General features: G+C 38.7%; 5 protein-coding genes across 6 annotated transcripts in view; all 5 read right to left on the reverse strand.

Annotated features, from left to right (window-relative positions):
- Window positions 1–6,891, reverse strand: part of LOC132862899 (protocadherin alpha-C2-like) — a 59,036-nt gene extending 52,145 nt beyond the window's left edge. Inside the window, exon 1 of one of the 2 annotated variants that reach the window (XM_060895294.1) lies at window positions 4,528–6,891. In XM_060895294.1, coding sequence (XP_060751277.1) covers window positions 4,528–6,891 — 2,364 coding nt within the window. Of the gene's footprint in view, window positions 1–346; window positions 2,755–4,527 lie in introns of those variants that run through there. The other variant, XM_060895288.1, reaches the window with a different exon arrangement.
- A 632-nt stretch (window positions 6,892–7,523) lies between these two features.
- Window positions 7,524–10,532, reverse strand: LOC132863655 (protocadherin alpha-2-like). Its single transcript, XM_060896580.1, has 2 exons — window positions 8,166–10,532; window positions 7,524–7,565 (listed from the first exon to the last, which is right to left on the reverse strand). The coding sequence occupies exons 1-2, from the start codon at window positions 10,530–10,532 to the stop codon at window positions 7,524–7,526; spliced, it is 2,409 nt and encodes an 802-aa protein (XP_060752563.1).
- A 1,384-nt stretch (window positions 10,533–11,916) lies between these two features.
- On the reverse strand, window positions 11,917–14,328 carry LOC132863656 (protocadherin alpha-2-like). Its single transcript, XM_060896581.1, has one exon. The coding sequence runs from the start codon at window positions 14,326–14,328 to the stop codon at window positions 11,917–11,919; it is 2,412 nt and encodes an 803-aa protein (XP_060752564.1).
- Window positions 14,329–15,750: 1,422 nt separating this feature from the next.
- On the reverse strand, window positions 15,751–18,183 carry LOC132862906 (protocadherin alpha-2-like). The gene has a single exon (XM_060895302.1). The coding sequence runs from the start codon at window positions 18,181–18,183 to the stop codon at window positions 15,751–15,753; it is 2,433 nt and encodes an 810-aa protein (XP_060751285.1).
- A 1,077-nt stretch (window positions 18,184–19,260) lies between these two features.
- On the reverse strand, window positions 19,261–21,751 carry LOC132863657 (protocadherin alpha-3-like). Its single transcript, XM_060896582.1, has one exon. The coding sequence runs from the start codon at window positions 21,694–21,696 to the stop codon at window positions 19,261–19,263; it is 2,436 nt and encodes an 811-aa protein (XP_060752565.1). The 5' UTR covers window positions 21,697–21,751.
- Window positions 21,752–22,420: the final 669 nt, after the last annotated feature.

A 22,420-nucleotide genomic window follows, 5' to 3' on the forward strand; every position in this document is an offset into this window, starting at 1 on the left:
GATTAAACAATAAAATCATTCCCTTCGTCAATATTTTAACCACGAACGATTACTGACGAACAGCCGGGACTGATCAAAATAAATATATAAGAAATACCAGCGTGAAAAAGCAAAATAAGATCATGGTAATAGACTTTGTAGGAAATTAGTGTCTTTATCAACATTGAGAAGACACGTAAAATTACCAGTAACAAGTGATGAACATTAACGGATTTGGAATATAATTTGCAAATGTTTCTATAATTCAAACAGAGAAGCCATAACACAACATAACACAAAAAGGAGTTCACAAAAGATTAAAGGCCAACCAAAATCTAGAAACAGTTTAAGTTAAGCATCGTCTTACCTTCCCAGTGCTAGGAAGAGTTTGTGTTCTGTTAAAAGTGTCTCCTTCATTAATACTGATCAGCTCTGCGTCTGCAGGGGGAAACGACGAGGGGAAAACTACTACGTCACTCTTCAGTGTGTCTGAACTAAAACATACATCATACTGCTGTGTGGATTTGGAGTAAGACCAGCTCCCATCAGGGTGTGTAGTGATCACTGGAGCGCTGGACCTGCCGAAACCGCCGTCTGTCCCGTAACATTTAGCTGCTATTAAAGCGATGAGGCTCAGTAAAAATATCACGGACACTGAGACAATAGCGATGAGCAGATAGAGATTCAGATTAGAAAAATTCTCCTCCTTTACTGGCACTTGTCTTAGTGAAGGCTGCAGACTGTCCATATTTTCCACAACCACAACTTCAATACTCATAGTTGTGGACAGTGAAGGTTCTCCGTTATCCGAGACAGTAATGATAAGAGGGTGAGCTTTTAAGTCGTTGTCGCTCATTCGTCTTTTAGTCCTTATTTCTCCGGTGCTGGTTCCGATTCGGAAGAGATTCGTTCCCTTTGGTTCGGTTATGTGATATGATAATAGTGCATTATAACCTGAATCAGCGTCTACAGCTCTGACTTTAGCCACAAAATACCCCGCTTCAGCAGAGTAGGGAATGTTCTCACTGTTTACTGATCCCGGTTCAGAATAAGGAGGGAGAAAAACTGGACTGTTGTCATTCTCATCCAGGATAAAAACGTTCACAGTCACGTTACTACTTAGCGGAGGAACACCAGAGTCAGTGGCTTGAACTTTAAACTGAAGTCGTTTCGTTTCTTCGTAATCGAAAGACTTCAGGCTGTACAGTTCACCGGTGTGTGAGTTAATGTTCATCAGATTTGACACTCTGCTGCTCTCTGTATCACTTAATGAATACGAAACGATCGCGTTTTCACCGACGTCTAAGTCTCGAGCCGTTAGTGACGTCATCAGCCCTCCAACTGGACTATTCTCTCTCACGCTGATATTTATCACCGGTGCAGTAAATAAAGGCGCGTTATCATTCACATCAGACACATGAACTGTTATAACGTTACTGCTGGAGAGGGAAGGAATTCCCTCATCATTAGCTACAAGTGTCACATTATATTGTGAGACACGCTCTCTGTCCAGAGCTTCATTCACAACAAGAGCGTAAGAGTTTTTATATGATAGCTGTAATTTAAAAGGACTCGGAGCTTGAAGTTTACAGTTTACTTTACCGTTCGTTCCACTGTCTTTATCTGATACGGTGATTAATGCTACATCTGTTCCAGGCTTGATGTCCTCGCTTACGGAGCTCATGAGCAGAGTAACTGATATCGCTGGTGCATTGTCATTAACATCCACTACTTCAATTAACACTTTACATCTGGACCTTCTAGGAGGTTGTGCTTTATCTTGAGCCTGTATTTTCAGTTCAATCGCTGGATTTTCTTCATAATCAATATTACCTTTGACTGTGATATCACCAGACCCAGGATCTATGGAGAATGAGTCTAAAGCCAAGTTCCGGGAATCACTTACAAACGCGTATTGAACTTCACCGTTATTCCCCTCGTCTGCATCTGATGCGGAAACAGTCAGGATTTTTTTCCCTATACCTGCATTTTCGTGAACCTTGACTTTGTAAAGAGGTCTCGTAAAAACTGGGCTGTTGTCATTTATATCTAGCACATTTATAACTATCTGCATTGATCCGGATCTGGGAGGAGTCCCGCCGTCTATAGCAGTGAGCACAAGCTTAATCACCGATTCTCTTTCTCTGTCCAAAGATTTCTGAAGCATAAGTTCAACTGAATCACTTTGAATTTCCAAAGAAAAATATTCATTTGTATTTATTTTATAGGTTTTCACTGAATTGGTACCGATGTCTGTGTCACTCGCTGTGGTTAAAGGAAACCGATCTCCTGGAAGCATATTTTCAATAATATCCAGAACAAGATTTTGATCTGGAAACACCGGAGAGTTATCATTAATGTCCAGTATATTAATTTCGACCCGGTAAAGCTTGTGAGGATTGTGCATCATCGCTTCAATATTCAATACGCATTTCTGTTTGCTTTCACACAGCTCCTCTCTGTCTATTCTGTCATTAACTAATAAAATCCCGGTTTTCCGATTTACCTCGAAATACTTGGCGTTAGATCCTGTCACAAGCTGAAACATGCGCGATTCCAGTTCCTGCACATTGAGATTAAGATCCTTCGCTAAATTTCCAACAACGGTTCCCTTCTTGGCCTCCTCTGAAACCGAGTACGAAATCTGAGCGGAACACAAATCCCATAAACAAAGAGACAGCAGCAGCAGAGCCTTCATCCAGGCACAGCGAGCACTGTCCGGTACATCCATCTCTTGCATTTAGTGGATATTCACAAGTAAGATGAAATGGTGTTTTCATTTAATTCAATACCAGCTGGAGAAAGACAAATTCACGAGGCCTCCTGATCTCAGAAGTGTGTGACGCTCTGATCTGTTTTGCGTTAGGCGGAGTATTAATAATGTGACAATGTCTCCAAGTCACGGTCTACAGCGACATCTTGTGTGGAAATACAATCTAACATTACAGCTGGAATTTATTTTATGAGACATGCATTGAAATAACGGAAATGATGACGTCTTGATTTAAAAAGAATAATGAATAAAATAATTATATGCAAATTTAGATTTTTTCCTGGTAAGTCAATTTGTTATACCTTTTATTTAAAATCATTTCAATTAAGTTCACACGCTTGTTGTTGTCCAGCTTTGTGGTGCTGATTTTACTCCAAAACAGGATGAAACATGAAACAATAACTTTAGATTTTGTTGTAAAGTAAATGGAAAACACTTAAATAACGGATCTTAAATACAGATAAAATGATAAAATCATTCCCATCGTTTTTTTTTCCAACATTTTTACCACGAACAATTACTGATTAAAATAATTGTACATGATATGTCAGAGTAAACCAGCAAAGTATCTTCAGGGTAACATACGGTGTACATAATTATTGGAAAAGAGTCACCAAAATCTTTATCTACCCTGATATATTTTATCAAATTACCATTAACAGGAAATGAAATATCATTTGGAAGTGTTTGTGTAATTCAAAAGGAAAGACATTTAATGGCCCACAACACAAAACGAAAGAAGGTTCACAAGAGACTAAAAGCCCGTCCAAAGTCTAGAAACACTTAACGTTAAGCACTGAGGGAAATCTGTGATTAAAGATGGTTTATAAAAATCTTCCATATTTAATAAACCACCTTTAATCACAGACTTAAGTCACATTTATTTTCCAAAGAAAGTCGATTTAACTATAACCCAATATCAAGAAGTATATGCTTAATAATATTTCCTGAATATAATTTTGAACTTGAGAATCCTTAATGCCAGCAAATATTATTGGTTCTTACCACTGTTACGAAAATCATGGATAGATTTCTCAAGCTCTCTTTAACCTTTGTGACGCACACGTTGTTTCTGTATATTACAAAGACTTTTAATAGACTATGGTATTGAATCTGGCAAAAACGCTCTGTGTTTGTAATAAGAAAATATATGAACTTCAGTATTTTTCTTTCTTTCTTTCTTTCTTTCTTTCTTTTATTATTATTCATTTATTTCATAGTTGCTTCAATCCATTTTTTAAATCTGAATTTGTTTCTTTTATTTCTGAGTTTTTATTAGAATATCTTCAACAGTTTCTTTCGCTGTTCAACCTCGTGTTTCTGATATCAATCTAAACCTCTTGGAAGCCCGATAAAAGTTATTTTAACTGTTTAAGAAACTTCTGAACGGAATAGTTGACTTAGAAATAGCAACCCCAAAACTTAAAATTGCGTTTAGAAACCTTTTTTTCTTCACTGTGATGGACTGACCTGACATGCAGGGTGTTTTCCCACCATATGGTCACTCTTCCGATGTTAGACAGCAGATCCACCAGAACAATATCTACTGAGCTTATTTAAACATTTCCTTTCTTCCACGAAACCATTTAAAATGTCATAGCTAAACAGTCCAAACTGTAACAATGGTTATGCGAGAATAGATAAAAAAAAAAATCAATGTTAGAGGACATAAACACAAGATTATTTAATGGCCCACAGCACGAAAAATAGTGAGTTCACAAGACAATAAAAGCAATCCAAAAAAATGAAGCCGATTAATTTAAGAAACGTCTTACCTTCCCAGTGCTAGGAAGAGTTTGCGTTCTATTAAAAGTGTCTCCTTCATTAATGCTGATCAGTTCTGCGTCTGCAGGCGGAAACGGCGAGGGAAAAACTACTACGTCACTCTTCAGTGTGTCTGAACTAAAACACACATCATACTGCTGAGTGGATTTAGAGTAAGACCAGCTCCCGTCAGGGTGTGTAGTGATCACAGGAGCGCTGGACCTGCTGAAACCGCCGTCTGTCCCGTAGCATTTAGCTGCTATTAAAGCGATGAGGCTCAGTAAAAATATCACGGACACTGAGACAATAGCGATGAGCAGATAGAGATTCAGATTAGAAAAATTCTCCTCCTTTACTGGCACTTGTCTTAGTGAAGGCTGCAGACTGTCCATATTTTCCACAACCACAACTTCAATACTCATAGTTGTGGACAGTGAAGGTTCTCCGTTATCCGAGACTGTAATGATAAGCGGGTGAGCTTTTAAGTCGTTGTCACTCATTCGTCTTTTAGTCCTTATTTCTCCGCTGCTGGTTCCGATTCGGAAGAGATTCGTTCCCTTTGGTTCGGTTATGTGATATGATAATAGTGCATTATAACCTGAATCAGCGTCTACAGCTCTGACTTTAGCCACAAAATACCCCGCTTCAGCAGAGTAGGGAATGTTCTCACTGTTTACTGATCCGGGTTCAGAATAAGGAGGGAGAAAAACTGGACTGTTGTCATTCTCATCCAGGATAAAAACGTTTACAGTCACGTTACTACTTAGCGGAGGAACACCAGAGTCAGTGGCTTGAACTTGAAACTGAAGTCGTTTCGTTTCTTCGTAATCGAAAGACTTCAGGCTGTACAGTTCACCGGTGTGTGAGTTAGTGTTCATCAGATTTGACACTCTGCTGCTCTCTGTATCACTTAATGAATACGAAACAATCGCGTTTTCACCGACGTCTAAGTCTCGAGCCGTTAGTGACGTCATCAGCCCTCCAACTGGACTATTCTCTCTCACGCTGATATTTATAACCGGTGCAGTAAATAAAGGCGCGTTATCATTCACATCAGACACGTGAACCGTTATAACGTTACTGCTGGAGAGGGAAGGAGTTCCCTCATCATTAGCTACAAGTGTCACATTATATTGTGAGACCCTCTCTCTGTCCAGAGCTTCATTCACAACAAGAGCGTAAGAGTTTTTATATGATAGCTGTAATTTAAAAGGACTCGGAGCTAGAAGTTTACAGTTTACTTTACCGTTCGTTCCACTGTCTTTATCTGATACGGTGATTAATGCTACATCTGTGCCAGGTTTGATGTCCTCGCTTACGGAGCTCATGAGCAGAGTAACTGATATCTCTGGTGCATTGTCATTAACATCCACTACTTCAATTAATACTTTACATCTGGACCTTCTTGGAGACTGACCTTTGTCCATAGCCTGAATTCTTAGTTCAATCGCTGGGCTTTGCTCATAATCAATATTTCCTTTCACACTAATGTGTCCAAACATAGGATCGATGGTGAATAAGTCTAATGACGGGGTTTCCTCATAACTTAAAACAGAGTATGACACTTCACCGTTATTCCCCTCGTCTGCATCTAATGCGGAAACAGTCAAGATTCTGGTTCCTACACCTACATTTTCGTGAACCTTAACTTTATAAAGAGATGTCGTAAAAACTGGACTGTTGTCATTTATATCCAACACATTTATAACTATCTGCATTGTTCCGGATCTGGGAGGAGTCCCGCCGTCTACAGCAGTGAGCACGAGCTTGATTACCGACTCTCTTTCTCTGTCCAAAGATTTCTGTAGCACGAGTTCAACTGAATCACTTTGCACATCCAATGAAAAATATTCATTCGTGTTAATTTTATAATTTTTTATTTTATTACTACCGACGTCGATGTCACGAGCAGTGATTAAAGGAAACCGATCTCCGGGAAGAACATTCTCAATAATGTCCAACGCAAATAATTGAAGTGGAAACACCGGAGAGTTATCATTAATGTCTAATATATTAATTTCGACTCGGTAGAGCTTGTGAGGATTGTGCATCATTGCTTCAATATTCAATACGCATTTCTGTTTGCTTTCACACAGCTCCTCTCTGTCTATTCTGTCATTAACTAATAAAATCCCGGTTTTCCGATTTACCTCGAAATACTTGGCGTTAGATCCAGACACAAGCTGAAACATGCGCGACTCCAGTTCCTGCACATTGAGATTAAGATCCTTCGCTAAATTTCCAACAACGGTTCCCTTCTTGGCCTCCTCTGAAACCGAGTACGAAATCTGAGCGGAACACAAATCCCATAAACAAAGAGACAGCAGCAGCAGAGCCTTCATCCAGGCACAGCGAACACTGTCTGGTACATCCATCTCTTACATTTAGTGGATATTCAAAAATACGATGAAATGGTGTTTTCATTTAATTCAGTACCCGCTCTAGAAAGACAAATTCACGAAGCCTCCTGATGTCAGAAGTCTGTGACTCTCTGATCTGTTTTGCGTTAGGCGGAGTATTAATAATTATCCAATGTCTCCAAGTCACGGTCTACAGCGACATCTTGTGTAGAAATACAATCTAACGTTGCAGCTGAAACTTATTTTATGATACATGTATAGAAATAACCAAAAAGCTCAAAGTAAATCAATGATTTCCTCTCGATTGTAAATAAGAATAACCTTATATTAAATCTTAATTACACATGTAAACATTTATAGGTTTCCAGAACTATAATAGAGTCTATGAGTAGGCAGTTATTATAACCACCACATTATTATTTGGAGCGTATTTTCACAAACAATTTTATGTTACTGTAGACTTTTCCTGTTAAATCAGTTCGTTCTACTTTTGTTACATTAAATGATTTTATAGACGTTCACATGCTTTAATCTTAAACATAGTAAACGTTGATCAACAACAATTTCAGGAAAATCATGAATAGAATTTATAAACAATTTACCACGTATTGTGAGTCAGATATTGTTTTTGTAAATTACAAAGCCAATTACAAGACCACGATATTAAGTCTAAAGACAACACGCTCTGCCTACAATGGGCAAGAAAATACGTGTTTATAAAAATTGTGATTATAGTCATTTCGTTCTTTCTTTTTTCCACCGACAGTTACAAGATATTGTCTCGAATATTTTCAATAGTTTCAACTGTGAATCTAAAACATGTAGCTGTCTAGCTTTGTGGTGCTGATTTTAGTCCATAGCAGGAAGGAACACAAAAAAAAACTTTGGATCTTGTTGTAAAGTAAATGAAAAACAGTTTAACAACTGGACTAAAATATAGATAAAATAATAAAACCATTCCCATGGTCAATATTTTCACCACGAGCAAATACTAACTTAAAGCCGGGACTGATCAAAATAAATATATAAGAAATGCCAGAGATAAAAAAAACAAAACATTATTGTAATAGACTTTGTAGGAAATTGGTGTCTTTTTCTACAGTGAGAAGACTCGTAAAATGACCAGTAACAGGTAATAATATTCAAGGGATTTGGAATAGCATTTGCGAATGTTTGTGTAATTCAAACAAAAAGCCGTTTATAACCCACAATATAACATGAAAGAGAGTTCAAAAGCGCTTAAAGGCCAACAAAAATCTAGAAACAGTTTAAGTTAAACATCGTCTTACCTTTCCATTACTTGGAAGAGTTTGCGTCCTGTTAAAAGTGTCTCCTTCATTAATGCTGATCAGTTCTGCGTCTGCAGGCGGAAACGGCGAGGGAAAAACTACTACGTCACTCTTCAGTGTGTCTGAACTAAAACACACATCATACTGCTGTGTGGATTTGGAGTAAGACCAGCTCCCGTCAGGGTGTGTAGTGATCACAGGAGCGCTGGACCTGCTGAAACCGCCGTCTGTCCCGTAGCATTTAGCTGCTATTAAAGCGACGAGGCTCAGTAAAAATATCACGGACACTGAGACAATAGCGATGAGCAGATAGAGATTCAGATTAGAAAAATTCTCCTCCTTTACTGGCACTTGTCTTAGTGAAGGCTGCAGACTGTCCATATTTTCCACAACCACAACTTCAATACTCATAGTTGTGGACAGTGAAGGTTCTCCGTTATCCGAGACAGTAATGATAAGAGGGTGAGCTTTTAAGTCGTTGTCGCTCATTCGTCTTTTAGTCCTTATTTCTCCGGTGCTGGTTCCGATTCGGAAGAGATTCGTTCCCTTTGATTCGGTTATGTGATATGATAATAGTGCATTATAACCTGAATCAGCGTCTACAGCTCTGACTTTAGCCACAAAATACCCCGCTTCAGCAGAGTAGGGAATGTTCTCACTGTTTACTGATCCGGGTTCAGAATAAGGAGGGAGAAAAACTGGACTGTTGTCATTCTCATCCAGGATAAAAACGTTCACAGTCACGTTACTACTTAGCGGAGGAACACCAGAGTCAGTGGCTTGAACTTTAAACTGAAGTCGTTTCGTTTCTTCGTAATCGAAAGACTTCAGGCTGTACAGTTCACCGGTGTGTGAGTTAATGTTCATCAGATTTGACACTCTGCTGCTCTCTGTATCACTTAATGAATACGAAACGATCGCGTTTTCACCGACGTCTAAGTCTCGAGCTGTTAGTGACGTCATCAGCCCTCCAACTGGACTATTCTCTCTCACGCTGATATTTATAACCGGTGCAGTAAATAAAGGCGCGTTATCATTCACATCAGACACATGAACTGTTATAACGTTACTGCTGGAGAGGGAAGGAGTTCCCTCATCATTAGCTACAACTGTCACATTATATTGTGAGACCTGCTCTCTGTCCAGAGCTTCATTCACAACAAGAGCGTAAGAGTTTTTATATGATAGCTGTAATTTAAAAGGACTCGGAACTAGAAGTTTACAGTTTACTTTACCGTTCGTTCCACTGTCTTTATCTGATACTGTGATTAATGCTATATCTGTGCCAGGTTTGATGTCCTCGCTTACGGAGCTCATGAGCAGAGTAACTGATATCTCTGGTGCATTGTCATTAACATCCACTACTTCAATTAACACTTTACATGTAGATCTTCTTGGAGAATGTCCTTTGTCCTGAGCCTGAATTCGAAGCTCAACAGCAGAATGCTTCTCATAATCGATATTAGATTTAACATTAATGTCCCCCAAAACAGGATCTATGGAAAATAATTCTAACGCAGAGTTTTCTTCATCAACAACAATAGAGTAGGATACTTCACCGTTAACTCCCTCGTCTGCATCTGCAGCACTAACTGTAATGATCTTAGTTCCTTCATGTACATTCTCATTGACTTTGACTTTGTACAGAGATTTACTAAAGACTGGGTTGTTGTCATTTATGTCTTGCACATTCATAACTATTTGCATTGTTCCAGATCTGGGAGGAGTCCCACCGTCTACAGCAGTGAGCACGAGCTTTATCACTGGTTCTCTTTCTCTGTCCAAAGCTTTCTGAAGCACGAGTTCAGCCGAATCACTTTGCATGTCCAGTGAAAAATATTCATTTGAGTTTATTTTATAGGTTTTCACTGAATTACTACCGACGTCGATGTCACGAGCCTTGATTACGAGAAATCGATCTCCCGGAAGTACGTTTTCACTAATATTCAAAACAACGGATTGACGTGGAAACACGGGAGAGTTATCATTAATGTCCAGTATATTAATTTCGACCCGGTAGAGCTTGTGAGGATTGTGTATCATTGCTTCAATATTCAATACGCATTTCTGTTTGCTTTCACACAGCTCCTCTCTGTCTATTCTGTCATTAACTAATAAAATCCCGGTTTTCCGATTTACCTCGAAATACTTGGCGTTAGATCCAGTCACAAGCTGAAACATGCGCGACTCCAGTTCCTGCACATTGAGATTAAGATCCTTCGCTAAATTTCCGACAACGGATCCTTTCTTGGCCTCCTCTGAAACCGAGTACGAAATCTGAGCGGAACACAAATCCCATAAACAAAGCAGCAGCAGCAGCAGCAGAGCCTTTATCCAGGCACAGCGAGCACTGTCCGGTACATCCATCACTTACATTTAGTGGATATTCACAAATAAGCCGAAAGGTTTTTTAATGTAATCCAGCTTCTAAAAGCAAAAGACAAATACAGGAGACCTCCTGATGTCAGAAGTATGTGACGCTCTGTTCTCCTTTTTGCGTTAGGCGGAGTATTAATAATGTGCCAATATCTCCAAGTCACGGTCTACAGCGACACCTTGTGTGGAAATACGGTCCGTCATTGCAGCGGAAACATATTTTTACGAACGCTTTATTAAATTACAGAAGTGCTCCGTGTAATAAATGAATTAGATTGCACATATTCATTCCTTCTGTTACATACAAAACTAAACCCTTTCAGTTTAATATTATTTAATGTACCCTATACGCTTATACAATATTAAATAACCATTTTCAATTTTATTTTAACTGTCATTATTAAAATCGGTCATATTTTTATTAACCAGCTTTAAATTATACAGTTAAATTACGTTTATTTGACATAAATAATCGAATTACCTATAAACTTTTATTATTAAATATATTTTTCATAATATGTCATGAACATCGTTTCACACTTGAAGAACTTTAAATTTGGCAAGCGTTATTATTTCTTACCACGTTTGTGGAAAGCATAAATAGATTTTCAACCATTCTCTATGTTTTGTGACGCACACGTTGTTCCTGTATATTAAAAAGACTTTAAGAGAAGCATAATATTGAAACTGGCAACAACGCTCGGTTTCTAAGAATTAAGAAAATATACTTTCTTTTTTCTTTTTTCTTTCTTTCATTCTTTACCGTGTATCTGTTATTTTGGTCTGTAAAATCCTTACTTCCGTTTATAAAACTGAAATCTGTCGCTGTCCATCCTCGTGGTCCTGATTTCAATTTAACCTCGGACGAAGCCCGTGAAAAGTTCCTCTAACTATTTAGTATTAATAGAAATTCGGATTTGAATATTCGAATTGAAAATAGGATCTCGATATCTGCAATTTGTTTAATAGAGCTTTTTTCTTCACTTTAAAGGACTGACCTGACACGCAGGGTGTTTTACCACCTTACGCCCAGTCTTCCCAGTATAGACTGTGGATCCAACAGGGCTTTGTCTAACTTATCGCAACTTTTTATTAAAAACCAAACAACATATATCAGCTAAAAAAAATTCAACCTCTATTAATGCCAACAGAAACACTAATGTAAATGTGTGTGAATGTAAACCATAAAATAGAAGTCTGGTTTAGAAAAACATCGCCATTGCTACGCGAGAATTGATAGAAAGCTTTATCAACGTTCAAAAAGCAGGTATATATTTAAGCAAAATTAGATGTAATTGAAGTAAAACCGACTTGCAGTCAATAACAAAAGCATTTAATGACCCACAACACAAGACGGAACAAAGTTTACAACGGACTATGTGCTCTCAAAAATATAAAGAGACTTATTTAAACATCGTCTTACCTTCCCATTACTTGGAAGAGTTTGGGTTCTGTTAAAAGTGTCTCCTTCATTAATGCTGATCAGTTCTGCGTCTGCAGGCGGAAACGGCGAGGGGAAAACTACTACGTCACTCTTCAGTGTGTCTGAACTAAAACACACATCATACTGCTGAGTGGATTTGGAGTAAGACCAGCTCCCGTCAGGGTGTGTAGTGACCACTGGAGCGCTGCACCTGCTGAAACCGCCGTCTGTCCCGTAGCATTTAGCTGCTATTAAAGCGACGAGGCTCAGTAAAAATATCACGGACACTGAGACAATAGCGATGAGCAGATAGAGATTCAGATTAGAAAAATTCTCCTCCTTTACTGGCACTTGTCTTAGTGAAGGCTGCAGACTGTCCATATTTTCCACAACCACAACTTCAATACTCATAGTTGTGGACAGTGAAGGTTCTCCGTTATCCGAGACAGTAATGATAAGCGGGTGAGCTTTTAAGTCGTTGTCACTCATTCGTCTTTTAGTCCTTATTTCTCCGGTGCTGGTTCCGATTCGGAAGAGATTCGTTCCCTTTGGTTCGTTTATGTGATATGATAATAGTGCATTATAACCTGAATCAGCGTCTACAGCTCTGACTTTAGCCACAAAATACCCCGCTTCAGCAGAGTAGGGAATGTTCTCACTGTTTACTGATCCGGGTTCAGAATAAGGAGGGAGAAAAACTGGACTGTTGTCATTCTCATCCAGAATAAAAACATTCACTGTCACGTTACTACTTAGCGGAGGAACACCAGAGTCAGTGGCTTGAACTTTAAACTGAAGTCGTTTCGTTTCTTCGTAATCGAAAGACTTCAGACTGTACAGTTCACCGGTGTGTGAGTTAATGTTCATCAGATTTGACACTTTGCTGCTCTCTGTATCACTTAATGAATAAGAAACAATCGCGTTTTCACCGACGTCTAAGTCTCGAGCCGTTAGTGACGTCATCAGCCCTCCAACTGGACTATTCTCTTTCACGCTAATATTTATCACCGGGGCAGTAAATAAAGGCGCGTTATCATTCACATCAGACACGTGAACTGTTATAACGTTACTGCTGGAGAGGGAAGGAGTTCCCTCATCATTAGCTACAACTGTCACATTATATTGTGAGACACGCTCTCTGTCCAGAGCTTCATTCACAACAAGAGCGTAAGAGTTTTTATATGATAGCTGTAATTTAAAAGGACTCGGAGCTAGAAGTTTACAGTTTACTTTACCGTTCGTTCCACTGTCTTTATCTGATACGGTGATTAATGCTACATCTGTGCCAGGTTTGATGTCCTCGCTTACGGAGCTCATGAGCAGAGTAACTGATATCTCTGGTGCATTGTCATTAACATCCACTACTTCAATTAACACTTTACATCTGGATCTTCTTGGAGACTGTCCTTTGTCCTGAGCCTGAATTTTCAGTTCAATCGCTGGATTTTCCTCATAATCAATATTACCTTTGACTGTGATATCACCAGACCCAGGATCTATGGAAAATGAGTCTAAAGCCAAGTTCCGGGAATCACTTACAAACGCGTATTGAACTTCACCGTTATTCCCCTCGTCTGCATCTGATGCGAAAACAGTCAGGATTTTAGATCCTATACCTGCATTTTCGTGAACCTTGATTTTGTACAGAGGCTTAGTAAAAACTGGACTGTTGTCATTTGTGTCCAGCACATTTATAACTATCTGCATTGATCCGGATCTGGGAGGAGTCCCGCCGTCTACAGCAGTGAGCACAAGCTTGATCACCGACTCTCTTTCTCTGTCCAAAGATTTCTGTAGCACAAGTTCAATTGAATCAATTTGAATATCCAATGAAAAATATTCATTTGAATTTATTTTATAGGTTTTCACTGAATTACTACCGATGTCTGTGTCACTCGCTGTGATTAAAGGAAACCGATCTCCCGGAAGCATATTTTCAATAATATCCAGAACAAGAGATTTATCTGGAAACACGGGAGCATTGTCGTTAATGTCCAGTATATTAATTTCGACCCTGTAGAGCTTGTGAGGATTGTGGATCATCGCTTCAATATTCAATACGCATTTCTGTTTGCTTTCACACAAATCCTCTCTGTCTATTCTGTCATTAACTAATAAAATCCCGGTTTTCCGATTTACCTCGAAATACTTGGCGTTAGATCCAGACACAAGCTGAAACATGCGCGACTCCAGTTCCTGCACATTGAGATTGAGATCCTTCGCTAAATTTCCAACAACGGTTCCCTTCTTGGCCTCCTCTGAAACCGAGTACGAAATCTGAGCGGAACACAAATCCCATAAACAAAGAGACAGCAGCAGCAGAGTCTTCATCCAGGCACAGCGAGCACTGTCCGGTACATCCATCTCTTACATTTAGTGGATATTCACAAGTAAGATGAAATGGTGTTTTCATTTAATTCAATACCCGCAGGAGAAAGACAAATTCACGAGGCCTCCTGGTTTCAGAAGTATGTGACGCTCTGATCTGTTTTGCTAGGCGGAGTATTAATAATCTGCCAATGTCTCCAAGTCACGGTCTACAGCGACATCTTGTGTGGAAATACAATCAAACATTGCAGCTAAAAACTATTTGTCTGGATTATTTTTTATATTTTTTCAAAAATCAGAAATGACCCGTTTTTAAGGTAAATAATATTTTACCTTAAGTAAAAGCGAGAATTTAAACTTCTGTTACAGAAATATAGGTATGTATTTTAGAATAAGTATTAAACAGTTTATATGGACGTTCGGTACTAATAATCTTAATCAGTGTTATTTTAACTGTGATTAATTGTCACACCCGGGAGGAGGAAGACAGACCCATCCGCAGGATAGCTTCAAATAAATGGGTTTTAATAACTTAAACACATAAAACAGGAACAAAGACGAAAACTAAACAGGACAAAGGCACATGTCAAATCTTAGTCAAATGTGACTAACGCACATGGCCAAAAGTCCGGGCTGAGTCCTGACATTAATAAATGTCATATTTTTTTTTTATTAACCAGTTGAATAATCAAAGTTATATCACATATGCTTTTATTTGATAAAAATTGATTTACATATAGATTTTCATAATTAAATATATATATTTTGTATTTTATTTCATAAATATGCTTTAAAACTTAAGCTAGCAAGCGTTGTTGTTTCGAACCACTTTTGTGGAAAGTATAGAAATACTTTCAACAGACCATAATATTAGAACTGGTAATAACGATCCTCCTCTGAGAAATAAAAATATACAAATATCTGTATTTTTCTTTCTTTCTTTCTTTCTTTCTTTCTTTCTTTCTTTAATTGGATGGATTCTTCCTTCCATCCGTTTCCAGTATTTGTTTTTCATTATATTTGTGACTTTTTTCTGTAATGTCAAGCAGAGTTCCCTTTGTAAAACTGAAACCTGTCGCTGTCCAACTCTTAGTGCTGATTTCAATCTAAACCTGTACGATGACCGTTAAAATGTATTTTAACTGTATACTTTAAGAAGAAAAATAAATTTCCGATTGGAATACATCTCTTGTATATTTGAACTCTATAAATTACATTTTTTTGTGAAAATGTTTTCTTCATTATTATGGACTGTCCTCACATGCAGAGTGTTTTCCGGTCTCACTCCCACTTTTCCCATGATAGATTGCGAATCCAGCAGAACTTTATCTTTAACTTATTTCAGCCTTTTTATTTCACAACCAAACAATATGTATTAGATTTAAAAAGCAGCCGAACATTTACCAACCAACAACACAAGACGGAACAGAGCTAAACGTGCTCAAAAATACAAAGATTCTAAATTAAACATCGTCTTACCTTCCCAGTACTTGGAAGAGTTTGTGTCCTGTTAAAAGTGTCTCCTTCATTAATGCTTATCAGCTCCGCGTCTGCAGGCGGAAACGGCGAGGGGAAAACTACTACGTCACTCTTCAGCGTGTCTGAACTAAAACACACATCATACTGCTGTGTGGATTTGGAGTAAGACCAGCTCCCGTCAGGGTGTGTAGTGACCACTGGAACGCTGGACCTGCCGAAACCGCCGTCTGTCCCGTAGCATTTAGCTGCTATTAAAGCGATGAGGCTCAGTAAAAATATCACGGACACCGAGACAATAGCGATGAGCAGATAGAGATTCAGATTAGAAAAATTCTCCTCCTTTACTGGCACTTGTCTTAGTGAAGGCTGCAGACTGTCCATATTTTCCACAACCACAACTTCAATACTCAGAGTTGTGGACAGTGAAGGTTCTCCGTTATCCGAGACAGTAATGATAAGCGGGTGAGCTTTTAAGTCGTTGTCACTCATTCGTCTTTTAGTCCTTATTTCTCCGGTGCTGGTTCCGATTCGGAAGAGATTCGTTCCCTTTGGTTCGTTTATGTGATATGATAATAGTGCATTATAACCTGAATCAGCGTCTACAGCTCTGACTTTAGCCACAAAATACCCCGCTTCAGCAGAGTAGGGAATGTTCTCACTGTTTACTGATCCGGGTTCAGAATAAGGAGGGAGAAAAACTGGACTGTTGTCATTCTCATCCAGGATAAAAACGTTCACAGTCACGTTACTACTTAGCGGAGGAACACCAGAGTCAGTGGCTTGAACTTTAAACTGAAGTCGTTTCGTTTCTTCGTAATCGAAAGACTTCAGGCTGTACAGTTCACCGGTGTGTGAGTTAATGTTCATCAGATTTGACACTCTGCTGCTCTCTGTATCACTTAATGAATACGAAACAATCGCGTTTTCACCGACGTCTAAGTCTCGAGCCGTTAGTGACGTCATCAGCCCTCCAACTGGACTATTCTCTTTCACGCTGATATTTATCACCGGTGCAGTAAATAAAGGCGCGTTATCATTCACATCAGACACATGAACTGTTATAACGTTACTGCTGGAGAGGGAAGGAGTTCCCTCATCATTAGCTACAACTGTCACATTATATTCTGAGACCTGCTCTCTGTCCAGAGCTTCATTCACAACAAGTGAATAATAGTTCTTGTATGATGACTGTAGTTTAAAAGGACTCGGAGCTAGAAGTTTACAGTTTACTTTACCGTTCGTTCCACTGTCTTTATCTGATACGCTGATTAAAGCTACATCTGTGCCAGGTTTGATGTCCTCACTTACGGAGCTCATGAGTAGAGTAACTGATATCTCTGGTGCATTGTCATTAACATCCACTACTTCAATTAATACTTTACAATTACTGTGTCTTGGGGAGATGCTTTTGTCTTGCGCTTGTACTCTTAACTCTATCGCGGGGGTTTCTTCATAATCAATATTCCCATTAACTTTTATCTCTCCTGTCACGCTATTTATAGAAAATAAATCCGATGCTGAATTTTCGTTTTGACCTACAAGTAAATAAACAATTTCTCCGTTTAGACCTTCATCAGAGTCGGTGGCAGTGACGGACAAAATATTTGTTCCGAAAGATGCATTTTCTTGTATCTTAATTTTATACAGAGGTTTACTGAATATGGGATTATTATCATTTATATCTAAAACATTAATTGTTATATCAAGTGTCCCAGATTTGGGAGGCTTTCCCCCGTCCACCGCAGTTAGTATCAGATTTATTACCGACTGTTTCTCTCTGTCTAAAGGTTTTTGCAACACTAATTCCGGGGAAAGACTCTGCTGTCCGTAGGTTTGTACATCCAGAGAAAAATGTTCATTGGTGCTCAGAGTGTAGCTTTTTACACCGTTTATACCGACATCCATGTCACGGGCTGCTGACAGAGCAAACCGATCTCCAGCTACAACGTTTTCGGTGATGTTCTTCACTAGCTTTTGCGTTGGAAATATCGGCGAGTTGTCGTTAATATCTGTAATGCTTACCTCAACGCGATAAATTTTAATAGGTTTTTGTGCCATGAGCTCAATGTTGAGGGAGCATCTCTGCTTGGCCTCACACAGCCCCTCTCTGTCGATTCTGTCGTGGACAAACAGAGCGCCAGTTTTCGGATTCAAATCAAAATACTTCTGATTAGATCCAGCTACAACCCGAAACGCGCGAGACTGCAGCTCCTGAACGTCAATGTTGAGGTCTTTGGCTATATTCCCAACCACGGTTCCCTTTTTCACCTCCTCCGAGATGGTGTACGAAATCTGACCGTGAGACAGGCCTGATAAACAAAACAGCAGCGGCGGAAGCGCCCTGATCCAGGCAGATGGTCCACCAGATAAAAGATTCATTGCTTCGTGGCGTTTACGTGGTATCATTCTCATCGACGGTAAAACAACATGATATTCTTACAACCTATAACAACTGTTTTGACTATTGTCTCGGTTATTCAGTCTGAGTTCGCCTAACGCTCCACCTCTATGCGATTAAGTATCAGTGACGGTGGAGAGTTGTAAATGAGATGTGAGCTTTCAATGTTACGGTCACCAGCGACTCCTCGAGGCTGTTGTTGGTTGGAGTACTTTAGCAACTTTAATACTAATACTTTAATACTTTAGTACTTTAACTGGTGCTAGACTTATAAATGTAAAAATAAATTAAGCTCAATTTAAACCTCTATCTGAGATTGTTTTTTTTAAATTTCTTTCACTTTAAAAAAAGGCTACGTTTTCATATGTTTAGAAAATCACTGTTTTTTTTATTAAATACTAGCATTAATACTTATTTGCTTGCAAAGTAATAAACCGAACAGTCTATAACACACCATGTCTCTTAAAATGTAAAAATGGTGATTTAACTGCGTTTAAAAAAAGTAAATAAATAAAAAAGTAAATACATTTTAATAATAAAAATAAACCTGCCGACTAATTGTGGAGAGAAAAAATACACAAACTTTTTTGCAACGATGTATCTTATGTCTAATGTCACTGATTGCAACCTGTTCTTTGCATGGCTTCATGTCAGATATGTCACATCGATCTGTTTCAAAATTATTATATAATATTATATATTATATATATTATGCCCTTAGTAGATATTTTATATATATATATATATTTATATATATATATATATATATATATATGTATATATATATATATATATATATATATATATATATATATATATATACATATATTAATTATATAATATCTACTGAAGGCGTAATGTGTGTCTGTCTGTGTGGTGGGGGAGTATCAGATAAAAAAAATTCCAGATCACTCACCGGCTCTCCAAAGTGAAAAGTTTTTTATTTTCTATATTCAAATGTTTTTTTCTTATCCATAATAACGGCTATGAAATGAAACGTTATCCCCACACAGTGCAGCACGTATGAATGTATAAATCTTTCCAAAGAGCAAACGCAAATAGATACTTGAATGATCATAAAATTTGTGATGTCAAGAAAATATTATTTTAATAGATAAATTAATATCACGTGGCCCAAAATTTAAAACCCAATTGAGCCTTACCTTTGTGGAACTCGGAAGAGTTTGCGTCCTGCTAAAAGTGTCTCCTTCATTAATGCTGATCAGTTCTGCGTCTGCAGGCGGAAACGGTGAAGGAAAAACTACTACATCACTCTTCAGTGTGTCTGAACTAAAACACACATCATACTGCTGAGTGGATTTAGAGTATGACCAGCTCCCGTCAGGGTGTGTAGTGATCACAGGAGCGCTGGACCTGCTGAAACCGCCGTCTGTCCCGTAGCATTTAGCTGCTATTAAAGCGATGAGACTCAGTAAAAATATCACGGACACTGAGACAATAGCGATGAGCAGATAGAGATTCAGATTAGAAAACTTCTCCTCCTTTACTGGCACTTGTCTTAGTGAAGGCTGCAGACTGTCCATATTTTCCACAACCACAACTTCAATACTCAGAGTTGTGGACAGTGAAGGTTCTCCGTTATCCGAGACAGTAATGATAAGAGGGTGAGCTTTTAAGTCGTTGTCACTCATTCGTCTTTTAGTCCTTATTTCTCCGGTGCTGGTTCCGATTCGGAAGAGATTCGTTCCCTTTGGTTCGGTTATGTGATATGATAATAGTGCATTATAACCGGAATCAGCGTCTACAGCTCTGACTTTAGCCACAAAATACCCCGCTTCAGCAGAGTAGGGAATGTTCTCGCTGTTTACTGATCCGGGGTCAGAATAAGGAGGGAGAAAAACTGGACTGTTGTCATTCTCATCCAGGATAAAAACGTTCACAGTCACGTTACTGCTTAAAGGGGGAACACCAGAGTCTTTAGCCTCCACTACAAACTGAAATCGCTGTATTTCTTCGTAGTTAAAAGACTGCGTTGTGTATATTTCTCCATTCACCGTATTAATGTTCATCATAGGTGATACCCGAACCGCGCCGCTGGACTGCTCGAACAGTGAATATAAAAGGTCGGCGTTACTACCAAGATCTGAATCCTCTGCCAAAACTTTCACAACAAGATCTCCAGCCCGTCCGTTTTCTCTTATATAACCATTTAAAATTGGTGTTGGGAAACGAGGAGCGTTATCATTAACATCCGCAATACTGACAGCTATGACAGCGCTGCTGGAAAGAGGCGGAGTTCCTTCATCTACAGCCTCCAGCGGAATGTTAAACTGTGAGATATTTTCTCTGTCCAAAGGGCCGTCTACTAGCAAAGAATAATGGTTTTTATACGATTGCTCTAATTTAAAAGGAAAAGAGCCCTTGATTGAAAGGTGCACAATACCGTTTTTGCCTCCATCACTATCAGAGACTGTAACTAAAGCCACAGCAGTCTCAAGTTTAGTGTTCTCTTTTACGCTGCCTAGTAATGGAGTCGTTTTAATGTCCGGAGCATTGTCATTTTCATCTAAAACTTCTATTAAAACTTTGCATTGTGTACTTTGAGGAGGAATACCTTTGTCTCTTGCTTGAACTCTTAACTCAATAGCTCGATGTTCTTCATAATCAAGCTGTCCGTTTACGACAATTTGACCAGTTTCAGAGGTTATGGTAAACAAGTCTTTCTTTGACTTTCCGTGTCCTAATATCGAGTACACTATGTCACTGTGCATACCTTCATCTAAATCAGAGGCGGAGACAGACAAAATTTTAGTCCCTAATGAAATATTTTCTTTCACTTTTACTTTGTAAAGAGGCATGCTAAAAACTGGACTATTGTCGTTGACATCGATGACGTTTACAATTATATTCAAGGTCCCTGACTTGGGAGGTTTTCCTCCATCTAAAGCGCTAACCAGCAGCCGAAGAGATGACTGCTTTTCTCTGTCTAAAGCCTTTTGCAGCACTAACTCAGCTGACACACTCTGCTCATCCTTTTGTACATCTATTGAGAAGAACTCACTGGTACTCAGTCGGTAATCTTTCAGCGCATTGCTGCCTATATCATCATCCTCAGCCACCGGAAGAAGAAACCTCTCTCCTGGGTTAGCGTTCTCTGTAATATTCAGCTTGAACGTGTTAAGTGGGAAATGGGGTGCGTTATCATTTATGTCCACGATCGTTATCTCAATCCTATAAAGACGGTGAGGGTTCTGAGCGAGGGCCTCGATATTTAAGATGCATTTTTGCTCTAAACTGCAAAATTCCTCCCGGTCTATACGTTCACTTACGAACAGTGCTCCTGTCTTCAGATTGACATCGAAATATTTTTTATTAGATCCAGACACGATCTGAAACAGTCGATATTCCAAGTCGTGCACATTAATGTTCAAATCTTTAGCGATGTTTCCGACAACCGTCCCCTTTTTCACTTCCTCTGAAACCGAATACGCAATCTGACCAGATGACACCTCCGACAAACAAAGAAGCATCAAAATGAATGGCATGAAACACACCGAGAAATCCATACCGACGTGTCCTTCGCAGTCTATAAAATTATTCAAAGGAAACAATTTCCCTAGCCTTCAGATTCAGCAACAAAATAAAATCCGATAGATCTCATGTCCCGTCTGCAAATGAGCTTTATATGATACCAGTTTTTTTCTTTACTTAGGGTGGTGCAATGAAAATAGAGGGAATAATATGGGCAAGTTGCGGTCTACAGCGACCCTGTTTGGTGTAATGTGGAACTACTTAGCTTGTTAATTATTTGTTTTGACAATATCGTACACAAGAAATTAACCACTGTAAAGAATGTCATAAAAATAAAAACATTTAAAAAATGACTGCCGTACAACAGGACCACAATCAAACCCATTATAATGTCAATAAAGTGTCAGAAAATATTATTATTTTTTCAGGACTTTTACAGATTTTCTATTAGATACAACTCGACTACATATTTACTTTCGTTTTGATGTTTCATATTTACATTCGTATTGATATGTGTGTGTGTGTGTGTGTGTGTGTGTGTGTGTGTGTAGTATGTTTACTATTCCAGTCATGTTGTCAGAAAATACATTGACCAATCCTACGTCATGTGCTGTCTGTATTCATTGCTGTCTTCTATTGCGCTTTATTTTTTTTAATCTGTACATTGTATTCCGTTGTTATTCACGTTGCATGTGTGGAGTTAGTGAGTGGCTTTTTCGTAGTATTATTTTCTGGAGTATATTAGCAACAGCAATGAAA

Source organism: Tachysurus vachellii, chromosome 20, assembly GCF_030014155.1.
Source record: "Tachysurus vachellii isolate PV-2020 chromosome 20, HZAU_Pvac_v1, whole genome shotgun sequence".
Taxonomy (NCBI): Eukaryota; Metazoa; Chordata; class Actinopteri; order Siluriformes; family Bagridae; genus Tachysurus; species Tachysurus vachellii.

Coding starts and splice junctions, on each gene's coding strand:
- LOC132862906 (XM_060895302.1), bottom strand. CDS start 18,183: ATGAGAATGATACCACGTAAACGCCACGAAGCAATGAATCTTTTATCT.
- LOC132863656 (XM_060896581.1), bottom strand. CDS start 14,328: ATGGATGTACCGGACAGTGCTCGCTGTGCCTGGATGAAGACTCTGCTG.
- LOC132863657 (XM_060896582.1), bottom strand. CDS start 21,696: ATGGATTTCTCGGTGTGTTTCATGCCATTCATTTTGATGCTTCTTTGT.
- LOC132863655 (XM_060896580.1), bottom strand. CDS start 10,532: ATGGATGTACCGGACAGTGCTCGCTGTGCCTGGATAAAGGCTCTGCTG. Junction 7,566..8,165: donor CTCTTCCAAGTAATGGAAAG/GTAAGACGATGT, acceptor TGCCCATTGTAG/GCAGAGCGTGTTGTCTTTAG.